The 15,084-nt window shown below is 47.6% G+C and overlaps 1 protein-coding gene across 1 annotated transcript; it reads left to right on the forward strand.

Moving 5' to 3' along the window:
* The first annotated feature begins 387 nt into the window (after positions 1–387).
* On the forward strand, positions 388–9,283 carry LOC146059425 (putative gastrointestinal growth factor xP1). The gene is made up of 3 exons (XM_083171644.1): positions 388–477; positions 2,716–2,868; positions 9,112–9,283. Exons 1-3 carry the CDS (start codon positions 396–398, stop codon positions 9,120–9,122), a joined length of 246 nt encoding a protein of 81 aa, XP_083027770.1. The 5' UTR covers positions 388–395; the 3' UTR covers positions 9,123–9,283.
* Positions 9,284–15,084: the final 5,801 nt, after the last annotated feature.

Raw genomic sequence — 15,084 nt, forward strand, 5'->3', positions numbered from 1 at the left:
GTTTGTCAGGTGGTTTATCCTGTTCAACAAAGTGTACTCCACCTGTATCTGTGAAAACCACTGATCACTACCCTGTATCGCTGATGTGTTCATTGTACTATCCGCAGAACATTTGGCCTGATCGGGATCACACACTACACGATACCCACCCAATGTATATCTGAACTTGTCAGCTTTGTGCACAGATAACACGCCGGATATCATGACTCACCGGAGTCATTATCATCTCACTATTGCCAAAGCAATGACAAATGAATGATGAACATGATATTGTTCAACCCATAATTGGGAACTCGCCTTAACATTTGCTGTTAGATATAAAATAATTCTCCGGAAAGTTTTCCATTCTACGTTCAACTCCATCTCTACAGCAAGACCGAGGCGAGAGCCCAGCAATGGAATACCGGGTGTTCTGCCTGATTGCCGTCGTCCTCATTGTGGGGTCTTTCATCTCCGCACAAGGGGAACCTAACCCAAGTGAGTCCTATACAGCATGCAACCCAATATTCATCTTTATTACATATTAAAGGGGAAATTGACTAAGATGTGTATTCTGCTATGGGCAACCAATCAGAATCTACTTCTTATTTATTTAGCACCCTCTAGAAGATAGTAGACAGGATCTGATTGGTTCTCATAGGAACATCCCATGTGAAGTAGAATACACATTTCAGTAAATTTCCCCCTAAGAGTAATTAAAAATCTCTATTTGAAATTGAGATCGCTGTAGTAGTGATTTGCTTATTATATGGGTATTTAAGGTTTTGTTTATCAATATTTGACCTTGTTTGGCACTTTCTGATACATTCATCAATATTACTTCCTCCGAAAAAGTTAGGTGCTAAACCAAGCATCCAGCGACGCATCCAAGCATTCAGTTCTTCTGGCAAATTCCTTCTTAAATGGACAAAACCATGTGCAGTGCAGGTGGGGCAGATGTAACATGTGGAGAGAGAATTAGATTTGGGGGAAGTTATTTTGTTTCTGTGCAGGGTAAATACTGACTGCTTTGTTTTTACACTGCAATATAGATCTCACTTTGAAGTAAAACACCACCCAAATCTAATTCTCTCTGCACAAGTTACATCTGCACCACCTGCAGTGCACATGGTTTTGTCCATCTGAGAAGGAATTTGCCAGAAGGAGTGAACCGGAATAACCCCCTTTATCTGGAGGGATTCAGTACTTAATCCTGGCGGTCGGGATCCCGGCGTTCAGAATCCCGACAGCCAAAATCCCGACAAGGGGGGACGTGGATCGCCCCCCCTTGCGGGCTCGCTGCGCTCGCCACGCAGCGGGCCCGATGCCTCGCTACGCTCGGCACACTAATTTATTCTCCCTCCAGGGGTGTCGTGGACACCCACGGAGGGAGAATGTGTCGGGATTCCGGCGTCGGGATTCTGAATGCCGGGATCCCGACCGCCGGGATTTTAACTGGAGATGTGAAGGTAGAGTCGATGAGTAATACCAGCCATCGCCAGTAGAGGGAGAAGATTATTTTGGGTGAAATCAATAGGATGAGAGAATCAGAAAGTGAGAGATTTGATTAAAAATCGCCAGTTTTTCTTTAAAGCGGCAATCATTTACACGGCAACATCAAACTGGTTTTGCAGGAGATGTTTTACCAAATCTCTCACTTTCTGAATCTCTCATCCTATTACATTTCCCGCTTGGTGCACAGGTATAACCACATCATTCTAGGGATACAGTCATGAGATCAACCCTATTTCGGTCGACAAGCATTGGGTCGACCACTTAAAGTCGACATAATTTAGGTGACACATGAAACAGTTAAGTGGCTAAGTTCGTCTGGGTTGGTAGGTCGGCACAATCATTCGTTCTACAATGGGAAGGTCGACGGTGAGAATGTTGACATGAGTTTTTCATGTTTTGTTTGTGCCGACGGGCGGTATTTCATGCCCTGCCACCCACTATGGCGTGGTGGGAGAATACAATATTGCCGTGCCTGAAGCAACAAGCCATGCGGGTGGATGCGGTACACTTAGAAGGTGTCCGTGTCAACAATGTCGACATCTGGGACAAAAAAAGTGAAAAACTTATGTCGACCTTTTGACTGTCAACCGTCCCATTGTTGACCTAATGCTTGTGTCGACCTTCCACCATGTCGACCTCAGCCATGTTGACCAATTCGGTGGGACGCTGGCTGTCTTATTGACTGGCACGTGGCGTTTCGTGGGTGGACACCCAAATGGTGTCCGCGCCCATAGAAATGCTAGGCAGACCCCAGCAAACTCAGGCGCTTGGGGCAGGCGGATGAGGTCACACGACGTCAGCGCCCGCCCCCAATTCGGAGAAGACCAAGCAGAAAAGTAAGTCCTGGGCTCCTGTTCATTTGATGGTGTGAAACCATCGAATGATTTTATCGCAGGGTGATATTTAATATTTGCGCACAGCGTCTATTCCTGCAGCCGGAGGGGCTGGGGGCATAGCCAGTAGCTCAATGAGCTGCTGAGCATGCCCCGACAGTGGTGTAAAGGGGGCGTGGCCACGTGACATCGCAGCGAGTACAGCCCCTTTCCTGCTAGGCCACGCCCCCAAAGTTCCCCCTCTTTGGGACCTGCAGAAGTTGGGAGGTATGAATGTTGTCACTCCAGGGATAAAAGTTGGTTCCATTGTTTTCCATAAATTATGTGATTGTCTCCTTTTCCCATACGACACTGTAATCTGTTATTCATGTGTTTATTATTGATGCAGCTGCAGAACAATGCAATGTTGCACCGAAAGAGAGAAAGAACTGTGGATTCCCCGGCATCACCAAAGATGAGTGTGGTAACAATGGCTGCTGCTTTGACAGTCAGATTCCCCATACCCCCTGGTGCTTCCACAAACAAGAAGAACCAGATGATGGTAAGCGCGGTGCTGTACTACACCCTGGGGATCAGTGAGGGAGAGAAAATGCAGAGGTTTCCCATAGCAACTACTATTCAAATTCTGTCATTGTATAGGGAAAGGCGGGGCTAGTCGTTACAAAAACACAGCTACTGTATTTAAATATCGAAAAAAATCTTTCATCACGACCAAATAGATAAATGTACACACAAGTATTCTTTATTTTATTTATATTGGGTGTAAGTTACATCCAGTAAAAATAATAATAATAATAACAATAGAAAAAAAAAATTTCGGAACATTAATAATCGTAACAATCTGATCCCTATTCGGGTAAGTTGTAACAGGGTTGGGGCAAGTTGTTACTGATAAATGAATCAATACAAAGGGGGGAATGCAGTAGGATGAGAGAATCAGAAAGTGAGAAATCTCCAGTTCTTTTTAAAGCGGCAATCATTTACACTGCAAAATCAAACTGGTTTTGCAGTGTAAATGATTGCCGCTTAAAAAAAAAAAAAAAAACCTGGGGATTTCTTACCAAATATCTCACTTTCTGAATCTCTCATCCTATTAAATTTCACCCTGTGGGGGAAATTTACTAAAGGAAATTTGTAAAAAAAATAGGTGTATTTGTATCCAGAAATACACTTATTTTTGACATTTAGGGGGAAATTTACTAAAGGAAATTTGTAAAAAATAGGTGTATTTGTATCCAGAAATACACTTATTTTTTACATTTACTATCCCGAAAATACGGCAATTCGTATTCGTATTGATGTGCTATCAATACGAATACGAATTGCCGTATTTTCGGGATAGTAAATGTCAAAAATAAGTGTATTTCTGGATACAAATACACCTATTTTTTACAAATTTCCTTTAGTAAATTTCCCCCTGTATGTTTGTCACAAAATTACAATTGACACGGACGGTGTAGTGGTTAGCCTTACCACCTCACACCACTGAGGTCATGAGTTGATTTCCACCATGACCCTAATGCTGCTTTCAGACCGCATCTCTGGCTTTGACCCTGTATTTGGAAACGTTTCCAAAAACGGGTCTGCCAGATAAAACCCCTTTCACACCGCAGCACTTAAACGGTATATTACCGTTTAAGTGCCGATTTTTTGACACTGGCAGACCCGTTTTTGGAAACTTTCCAAATACAGGGTCAAAGCCAGTGCAGCCTTCAGCCCTCCCCTCCGTGCAGCTCCCCCCCCCCCCTCGCGCGTGTCGACCGAGAGCGTGTCGACGCCCCCCGCGCATGTCGGCGCCCCCCGCGCGTGTCGACCCCCCCGCGTGTCGGCGCCCCCCCCGTGTCGACTTACCCCGTGCCGGTACCTCCATTGTGGATCCCGGCACTGCAGCTCGGTATGCTCGGAAAGCACTTATGAAAAAAGTGTCTTCCAGAAAATGGCTGCCCCATAGGAAACCCAGTTTAAAAAAACTGTCTTTCGTATGGGGGCAGCCATTTTCTGAAAGACACTTTTTTCATAAGTGCTTTCCGAGCATACTGAGCTGCAGTGCCGGGAACCACAACGGAGATACCGGCACGGGGTAAGTCGACACGGGGGGGGGGGGGGTGTCGACACGCGCGGGGGGGGGGCGTCGACACGCGCGCGCGCGGGGGGGGGGGGGGGGCTCCAGTGCTGTGAATACTTAATGAGCGCTCATTAAGTATTCACTGTGCTGATTTTAGGACCCAGCTCATTGGCTGGGTCCTAAATACCGTTTCAGAACCGATTTTGAGCCTAAAATACCGGTTCTGAAACGGGTAGGACCCTGCATTTTAACCGGTTAGAAAAAACGTTTTTTTTCTAACCGGTTAAGTGGTCCTGCACCTTTCAGACCGCACACATTACCGTTTTAAAACGGTAAAAAAACGGCAATATACCGTTTTTAAAGTGCGGTCTGAAAGGGGCATAACTGTGTGGACAGTGGCATAACTAGAAATTTTGCGCCCCCTGCCCAAAAAAATTGAAATTGAAATGAATAGTTTGGCGCAGATGTTTATAAAAAGATATTGAACTCCAATACCTACAATCATTTAGATTGAAGAGGTATACAAGATTTATCGTATACCTATATCCGGTCCACAGTCTTCTCGCTGCGGTGGGATGGGCGGTACAGACCAGACGACACAGGTGTAACTTTGAGTTTTTATTCTGGGCCTGCAACTAGGGGCGCCAGCCTTTGTTTTGCTCCTTCAAACAGGACGATTACTTCAACATAAATCACGACAGTACAATATTACAAATATACACACAATCCCGGCACACAGTACAGGGTTTCAATAGTGCTTCTGGCAATAATCAATTTCAGCACCTTTTACCTTAGGAGCACTAGTGCACCGATCCTATTCTATATTCGCGGCGTTACTGCCCAACGAATGGGGTCATGCGACTCCTTTAACACTACTTGACTGCGGTAAGTATAAACCGCTTGAACACACGTATGAGGTTGGGTGCAGTATCACCGGTGAATTGAATGAGTTACAACTTTACACTTTAACTTGCATATACGTTCAAGGCACATAACATTAATATCACAATATCACAATCATATAATAACACAAACCCCACGTACCCGGGTACTCTTATAACTAAGGCCGGCTAGTCCTGTAACGGGCCAATGCATAGGACTAAAGCTGGGTACACATATATACAATTGTCGGGCCATTCTTCCGTTCTGGGTCGGACAGCCGTTCAATTGTATAGGTGTGTACGCTGTCCCGTACGAGCGATAAACGGCAAAAAACTGTCTTGACCGTCCATAATCGGTCGGTCGACGGTTCTTTGCTGTTTAATTTTCATCCGACAGGACGGCCCCATATCGGTACAAAAGTGCAGTGTGTACGCACGTTCGACCGATATGCTGCCGTCCTTGCGACTATACTGCCAAAGCTGGAACGCCTATGTGGGCGATCCATAGCTGCATCCTCTCTGGCAGGGGGACTAAAAAAAACAAAAAATGGCGTGGGGTCCCCCCCACGGCCGTAACCAGCACCAGGCTGAAAGAGCCGGGGCTGGTATTAAAAAATCAGGAAACCCGACAAATAGGGCTTCGCTGATTTTTTAAAACCAGCCCCAGGCTCCAGGTCCAGGGCTGGTTCCCAAAATACGGGGGACAAAATGACTAGGGGTCCTCCGTATTTTAGGAACCAGCCCCAGGCCAAACCAGCCAGCAGGGTAATGCCACAGCCGGGGGGACACTTATTATATAAGGTCCCGCATCCAAAGCATTCATCCCTCTGCCCGGTCAGCCTAGCCAGGGGTCCTGGGGAAGTGGTACAATAAAGGGGTCCCCCCCTCCAGGACTTACCTGACCAGGCTGAAGCCTGGTGCTGTCCCCGGTGGCCCTGTGCAGTGGCCACCGTGCTGATTCAGTGTAAAAAAAAGAATTAAAAACTATTGTCTTTTCCTGTGGAACTATGAGTCCCAGCAAGCCTCCCCCGCATGCTGGGACTTGGAGAACCACAAGTCCCAGCATGCGGGGCATTAAAGGGCCCGCTGGCACTTGTAGTTCCACAGAGAAAAAAATCGTAAAATAAAAGTTTAATACATACATTACACAAACACACTTGATCCCGTAGGTAGGTCCCAGACTGCCTGACTGGCTCCTTCTCTCACAGGCCAGGCTGTCACTCATTACTGGAGCTCTCTGCTGCTCAAGTGTCTGGCAGGTCAGGGGTCACAGGTGCCACACTGCATACCCTCCAACTGTACCGATTTAGCCGGTACAATACGTTTTTTAACGGTCTGTACCGACTAAATCAAAGTGTACCGATTGTACCGTTTTTTGAGGGGTTTGGGCGACTCCTGTCTTCCTTTTCCCCTTGACAGGCAATGGGAATCTATTAGGACTGGCGCAGACGGAAAAAACAATGTATTCAGCCTATTCTGGGGCTTCTGCACCCGTTCCCAGGGATACAATGCGGCGGGTCCCAGGGTGCAGTGCTGCGCGTCATGACATCAGGCAGCCAGAGACTCCTGGGCTGAGAGCCGCTGGTGGAGGAGGAGCAGCATATTAGACCTACGCAGCTGTGACAGGACCGTGGAGATGAGGGGAGCGCTCAGCTGCCAAATGTATGTATGACCTGACGGTGCTGGTCTGCGACGGCTCTAGTCTGCTGCTCTTTTGGGTATGCCTGTATGATACAGGCATACCCAAAAGAGCAGCGCACTAGAGCGTCGCAGACCAGCACCGTCAGGTCAGGCTGTATCTGTGCCCACTGCCCAAGGGAATATATCCTATACCTGCAGCAGTGACCCGGTGAAGTCTCCCTCCAGCCGTTTTGTGCCCGTGGCCCGGCGCTCTCTCCACTGGGGCCCGCCAGCATGGTGCTCCGGGCTGCGCTGTCTCACTAGCGGGCAATGCGATCATCAACTGTGTCTTCTTGCAGACCAGCACCCTCAGGTCAGGCTGTATCTGTGCCCACTGCCCAGGTTGTATGTGCCCAGTGAAATGTACTGTGCTGGGCACATAATACATAACAATAAAAGTGTTTGAAATGCACTTATAGTTAACAGATGTATAATGTAGGATAAAAAATGCCCTGTACATATTCGGAAAGGGGGCGTGGACACGCCCCCTTTACTCATGGCAACGCCCTGTTTGCCATTGACCACGCCCATTCCCGAATGTGTACCGTTTTCTAAACTGCAGATGTTGGAGGGTATGACACTGCTGTCTTCCTCTCTCTAGGTTGCCCAGTGTCTTTCAGGCTGCATGGAGAAGTCTCCTCTCCCTGTGCTAGCTGCTAACTTCCTCAATCGCTGCTGGCTCAGGTCACCTCTGACCTCTCTCTTCCTGTCACACTCCAGCCTGTCTGTGTTTAACTCTTTAGGTCTGAGCTGTGCCCATACCTCCCAACTGTCACGCTTTCCGCGGGAACGTCCCGATATTCGGGGACGTTCCCGCGTCCCACCCGGGGCCGCCATTGTCCCGCGGTGGGGGGGACAGTTGGGAGCCCCCCCCAGCTTGCCGAGAATAGACGCTGTGCGCATGTTCACAGCGTCTATTCAGCGCCGACGAGCGGTGAAAACGGGGCGTGGCCGAAGTCCGCGTCACCCAGTGAGGTCACGCCCCCTTTTCTTGAGGCCACGCCCCTTTTTCGGGAGCGCGCACGGCTTAGCCGCGCGAACGTTCCGACCTCCCAACTTCAAAAGTTGGGAGGTATGTGTGCCTAGTGCTGGGGTATATTAACCCCTGGTTAACTGGAATGCACAGCACCTACATACCCTCCAACATGACCCATTCCATTAGGTACAAAATGCTCTGCCTCTGGACTTCTTCCTTAATTTAGGATTGCCTTCACATTTGCTGGAACACCGCTATCATCACTGAACCAGTTCAACACAGGTGACTGCAATTATCAATTAAGAGGGAAGTCCAGAAACAGTGCATTTTGTACCTAATGGAATGGGTCATGTTGGAGGGTATGCACCTATTATTCCACAGTTATGGGGTGTTACATTTGTATACCACCTTATACATTTATGGTAATCTCCACAAACCCTTATATACTGTGTCAGTCGTACCACAATCTTAGCCCCGACCATGAGGCCACACCTCTATTTCCAGGTGCGCGCAAGTCTCTCTCCTGAACTGCCACCAATGTTAGGAGGTATGAGATGGGAGTTCTGTTTCATCAGATTCTATCTATCTTCTAGAAGGTGCTATATAAATAAGAAGTAGATTCTGATTGGTTGTAGCAACATCCCACGTGAAGCAGAACTCCCATCTTAGTAAATTCCCCCTTATGAATGTAGACATTATATCATACCTCTCAACAGTCCAGATTTTTGCGGGACAGTCCCGATTATCAGGGCCTTTCCCGCTGTCCCACCCACGGGCGCAGTGTCCCGCGGTGTGGGGGGGCTGTTGGGAGTCCCCCCTGTCAGCTGCTAAGCAGCGGGGAATAAACGCTGTGCGCATGCAGCCAGGGGGCTGGGGGCATGGCTAGAGGCTCACAGAGCCTCTGGGTCATGCCCCCATAGCGGCAAAATGGGGGCGTGGCCTCGTGGGGGAGCTGCGAGTATAGGCCAAGCCCCCAAATTAGACCACGCCCACAGAAAATTTTGGGGCGCCTTCGGCGCGTAGCGGCAGCGTCCCGCTTGTTGAGCTAACAAGGTTGGGAGGTATGTTATATATCGCTATACTAATTCCACTGTTACCTAGACAATAAACTGGCAATATTATGAATGCATCCCAAAGTCCGCCCTGTGCCCTGCTTGTGCTAATGACTGACTTTCTCCTTAGATTGCCTGTAAGGGTCTCTGAGGAACACAGCGGTCTCTGCCAGTGGAACAATGCTGCACCTTCATGTCTGATATATAATGGAGGAAGATGGAACAAGCTGAAACCTCTCACTGTCCCCATCAGATACTGTGTCCCATTGTAAAGGACTTTCCCTCATTATAAATATATTACAGCCAGGTACTTGTGTCATTTAATAAAACTGCAATTGGAAACATAAATGGTCTCATTATTTACAGCTAACTCATTAACAGTTGGATTACAGCCTCTTATTATTACATTGACCATTGTTAGGATCATACTTGCCTACTTTTGAAAACTAGTTTCAGGGAGATTATAGTTGGTAATAGAATTTTGCACCGCGCCCCATTGAGGGCGTGTCTAGTTCCATATATGGAGAGATTGTGAACATCTGAGATTAATCTTGTAAAATGACTTATATCCAAATGTAGATGAGCCCCAAAGCAGTTAGTAAGAGCTACTATACTTGGTAATGTGCTGGGAAATGGAGCTGATGATTCAATGTAAATGTATCTGTCTCTCATTCCTTTGTAACAGTGTAACAGTGTAATGTGGGCCAGGTGACATGAGGGAGATTACTGGACTAATGAGGGAGAGACAGAGATTGCTGCTATGTCAGGGAGTCTCCTGCAGAATGCAGGAGGGGAGGTAACTATGGTGTAACAGTGTAATGTGGGTGACATGAGGGAGATTGCAGGAGGGGAGGTAGCTATGATGTAACAGTGTAATGTGGGCAAGGTGACATGAGGGAGATTGCTAGACTAATGAGGGAGAGAGGAAGATTGCTGCTATGTCAGGGAGTCTCCTGCAGAATTCAGATGGGGAGGTAACTATAATGTAACAGTGTAATGTGGGGTAGGTGACATGAGGGAGATTGCTAGACTAATGAGGGATAGAGGGAGATTGCTGCTATGTCAGGGAGTCTCCTGCAAAACGCTGGAGGGGAGGTAACTATGATGTAACAGTGTAATGTGGGCTAGGTGACATGAGGGAGATTGCTAGACTAATGAGGGAGAGAGGGAGATTGCTGCTATGTCAGGGAGTCTCCTGCAGAATGAAGGAGGAGAGGTAACTATGATGTAACATTGTAATGTGGGCTAGGTGATGAGAGAGATTGCTAGACTAATGAGGGAGAGAGGGAGATTGCTGCTATTTCAGGGAGTCTCCTGCAGAATGTAGGATGGGAGGAAAATATGATGTAACAGTGTAATGTGGGCTAGGTGACATGAGGGAGATTGCTGTTATTTCAGGGAGTCTCCTGCAGAATGCAGGAGGGGAGGAAACTATGATGTCACAGTGTAATGTGGGCTAGGTGACATGAGGGAGATTGCTAGACTAATGAGGGAGAGATGGAGATTTATGCTATTTCAGAATGCAGGAGGGGAGGTAACTATGATGTCACAGTGTAATGCAGGCTAGGTGACATGAGGGAGATTGCTAGACTAATGAGGGAGAGAGGGAGATAGCTGCTATGTCAGGGAGTCTCCTGCAGAATGCAGGAGGGCAGGTAACTATGATGTAACAGTGTAATGTGGGCTAGGTGACATGAGGGAGATTGCTAGACTAATGAGGGAGAGAGGGAGATTGCTGCTATGTCAGGGAGTCTCCAGCAGAATGCAGGAGGGGAGGTAACTATGATGTAACAGTGTAATGTGGGCCAGGTGAAATGAGGGAGATTGCTAGACTAATGAGGGAGAGAGGGAGATTGCTGCTATGTCAGGGAGTCTCCTGCAGAATGCAGGAGGGTAGGTAACTATGATGTAACAGTGTAATGTGGGCTAGGTGACATGGGGGAGATTGTCAGACTAATGAGGGAGAGAGGGAGATTGCTGCTATGTCATGGAGTCTCCTGCAGAATGCAGGAGGGGAGGTAACTATGATGTAACAGTGTAATGTGGGCTAGGTAACATGAGGGAGATTGCTAGACTAATGAGGGAGAGAGGGAGATTGCTGCTATGTCAGGGAGTCTCCTGCAGAATGCAGGAGGGGAGGTAACTATGAGGTTACAGTGTAATGTGGGCCAGGTGACATGAGGGAGATTGCTAGAGTAATGAGGGAGAGAGGGAGATAACTGCTACCGTATGTCAGGGAGTCTCCTGCAGAATGCAGAAGGGGAGGTAACTATGATGTAACAGTGTAATGTGGGCTAGGTGACATGAGGGAGATTGCTAGACTAATGAGGGAGAGAGGGAGATTGCTGCTATGTCGGGGAGTCTCCTGCAGAATGCAGGAGGGGAGGTAACTATGGTTAGAATGTAGATGTACAGACTGGCTAAGCATCATTTCCCTCCTTCCACTTCAGACATACTAGCACATAGACCTGACGCAGTTGGCAGATCTGAAATACTCTGTGCTACTCAATTATAACTCCGCCCACTTCATCTCAATTTTGAAGAATGAATAAGAGCTATGACCTTTGTCCAGGTATGGGGAACCTTTGTCCCTCCTGCTGTTGTTGAACTACACATCCCAGCATGCCCTGCAACGATCTGATCCTATTCTGCCTCTGAATCTGTACAAAATCAAATGCATGTTCGTGTCCATCAATCACATTCCAAGGTGCAGATTCTATATTTGGGATTACCGGGGAGAGAGAGATTTGAAGGTTCCCCATATTCTTCCGCAATGTCACCGTCATCTACAAACACCGCTGACAGTTACCCGAGTATGAACCTGCCGGTCCTCAGTGTTCCGCTGCGGAATGTGGCTAAGCCGGTTCTTATGTACCGTAGCCATTCATAGATTAGACAGGGGGTCCATGTACTAAAGGCCCCCATACTGATCAAATCGGCCCAAATCCGGTCAGTTTGAGGTCCCCTCAGGGCCGATGCGTGGTCCCGTGTGCATCAGACCCGAGTCAGTGGTTGGACTTGTTGCCCGTCCGACCATCCGACATCGGACCTCCCTCCTGGCAGCAGGCCGGGCGGGGAGGAAGGTTGCATGTGATCCATCACAACCAATTGAGTCCCTGCCCCCCGGGAAGTTCCTGGGCGGCTCGTGGGGTATCGCTGCCCGTACGCTGCACCACTGTAGGGCCACCTTTAGCCTTGGCGAGTTAAAAAAAGTGGACTGAGTTAAAACACTGGTACTTTATCTCTGCACTTCATCTCTCTCCAAAGCTTAGTACATCTGCCCACGGTTACAATAATTTTTGCAGAGGGTCTCAAACATAGGGCCTGATTCAGCCCTGTTCGCTAGGGTGCGTATGCTCGGCCGCCTGTAGGAAGGCTAAGCTGCTTGCGGGAGAGTAAAGAGCCAGGTGGGGGGGGAGTTGTCGCACCGTGTCGGGCAGGTCATGGAGTCCAGAAGAGAGACAGCGGAAGGCCAGGCAGCCGCACCACACTGGCTGCTACTAGGGAGGAGGGATTGTCTGACCGTAGTGGGACTGACAGTGTGGGCGGCTGAGGGAGGACTCCTGTCCAGTGGTGGCTGTGTCCAGAGAGGCACAGCCACTCCCCTCCCCCCCAGTGACAGGAGACCGTGGACCCAGATACAAAGCTCCTGACCTTCAGGAGAACCCTGTTACTGCTGCTCCTAGGACTCAGCACTCCTGCTATTGGTGCATCATTCTAATCATGCACTATAACGGACGGTGTAGTTACCTAGCCCACATTACACGGTTACATCATAGTTACCTCCCCTCCTGGATTCTGCAGGAGACTCCCTGATATAGCTGAGGTCCTTCATTATCTTCCTGGCTTTGGTCCGGCATCGCTTGCTGTATATCATGTCCAGGTCTGGAAGCACGATACGGATGGTACGCTCTGCCGATCGCACAACCCTCTGGAGAGCTTGTCTGTCCTTCTTGGTGCTGTTACCAAACCAGGCCGTGATATTTCCTGTCAGGATGCTCTCAATGGGGCTGGCATAGAAATTCCTTAGTACCCTTGAGGATAGTCTAAAATCCTTCAGCCGTCTAAGATGATAAAAAGTTGCCGGGCCTTCTTCACAAGGGAGTTAACATGGCAGGACCAAGTCAGGTCCTGCGTGATGTAGACACCAGGTAATTTATGCTCAGGGATGAACTCACACAAGGTCAAATTGCATTTGGAATTTATTGCATAGACATGACAATAATCATGTATACTGCTCTGAGAAGAAAATAACCATATTGAACGTACCAAATACTAAATACTAACTCGAACTGTTCTAGATATATGTGAACTGTATGTGATGTATGTTTATGCCTCTCTCCCCCCCCCCCCTTTGTGTTCCCTGATTGATGCTGCACTGTTATCACAAAAAATTCCAAGCATACGCAAGTATACCTGGCCAATAAAGATGATTCTGATCCTGATATGGTTGCAAACAAGAACCCCCATATTGCAGATAACAATGTTAGCATTAATACTTGCAAAACTTCCCATAATATATTGTTACTAATGTTATATAGAAATATCTTGCAACAACAAGCATTTAAAAATAGACACGCCCTTATGTGGAGCTAGACACGCCCTTATTTGGAGCTAGACACGCCCTTTGTGCAAAATGTGACGCACTCCAGCATCCTACTGTTATCTCCATGATTTTAGTTATCAAAAGTAGGCAGTATGACCGGGCGCCATGCGGCACTAGGAATCAGCTTAAGGTTACACATACTCCTTCTAAGCCCGCCTCCAGACTCCACTGAAACTAGCCAATAGGAGTCTTGGGGCGGGCTTAAAAGAAGTGTATGAACCCTTATGCTGATTCCTATATATATATATATATATATGTGTATGTATGTTGGATATAGAGAGCGCTAGATAGAAGCCTCCACCTTACTGTGACATTCAATAGTAGATACCGAATTTGCGATTTGCAAACAAATTTTATTTAAAATGAATAATATAGTCAATATCGGACAATATTCACATAAAAAATAGTAAGATTTATAATTCAGGTGTTTCCAATGAGTCGAGACCCAACGCGTTTCGCCGATGAACGGCTTCCTCAGGGGTAGTAGACTCGGGATTCTGAGCTTATGAAAGATCTCAGGTTGAATTATTTTAAAAACTTCTTATGACGCTTGGATGACGTCCTGTGGTGTTTAAAGGTCTGTCATACAGAAATCTGTCCAGTGTTTATACGAATAGCACTGTTCAAAGGTTTTGAAGAACACCCTTTGATGGTGGTAGACCTGTCCAACAGTTTTCTGTCGGATGCTTATACGGGTCGCACTGTCCAAATGATTGGCGGACACCAGAGGTGTGTGAATCGCTCTCTCACAGTGTCTGCTTATTATTCCACCTGCAATCCATTTTTTCCATATATATATATATATACACATACATACAGGGGCATCAACAGCAGTGTAGGCCCCTGGGCATAGCAATGTATTGGGGCCCCTATCGATCCTCCAGCGGTAGGGGTGGGGGAAGCTTTGATGTCCCACAGGTGGTAGGGGGTATTATATCAACCGCTCAGCATGTAGGGCCTGGATCAGTAATTTCCACTAATTACCCCTTTACTGCACAGATGGTGGGAGATGAGGACATTGCGCTGAATGAAGGGGCCCTGATAAATAACTTCCAGGGTGGTAGAGGATGTTTAATATGCAGAGGAGGGTGTATAGTGGAGTGGGCTTATTATTCATAATTTCTGGTGGGAGGACAGCTTGCTTGACTGCAGATATCTCCAGTTCCCGGAAATAGATTTCTTAGATTTTAATGGAATTGAAAACTAGAGAATGCCACCTACCAAATGGTACTGGGGACTAGGGGATCAGAGTTCAGGAGGCAGAGCAATCTGCCAACGAGTATATAAAACTACATACCAGGCATGTGGAGCTGGAGCAGTAACCAGCTGCTGGAAGGCTGATATCTCTGGTTCTGGGAACAGTAGAGACAAGCTTCTAGTGCCCATCAAATGGGGAGAGTCCCAGCTTTTGGAATATACCCTCAGACAAACTCTAAGTCAGACAGAACCTGAAAGATCTGACTGGGAAAAGCAATTAACAGGCTTGGATGGGGACCA

This window comes from Crinia signifera, chromosome 2 (assembly GCF_055691185.1).
Source record: "Crinia signifera chromosome 2, ASM5569118v1, whole genome shotgun sequence".
Lineage (NCBI taxonomy): Eukaryota > Metazoa > Chordata > Amphibia > Anura > Myobatrachidae > Crinia > Crinia signifera.

Bases quoted from the DNA above. Each gene is read 5' to 3' on its own strand.
- LOC146059425 (XM_083171644.1), top strand. From the start codon at position 396: ATGGAATACCGGGTGTTCTGCCTGATTGCCGTCGTCCTCATTGTGGGG. The intron at 478-2,715 runs GTGAGTCCTATA...TTATTGATGCAG, and splicing joins ACAAGGGGAACCTAACCCAA to CTGCAGAACAATGCAATGTT.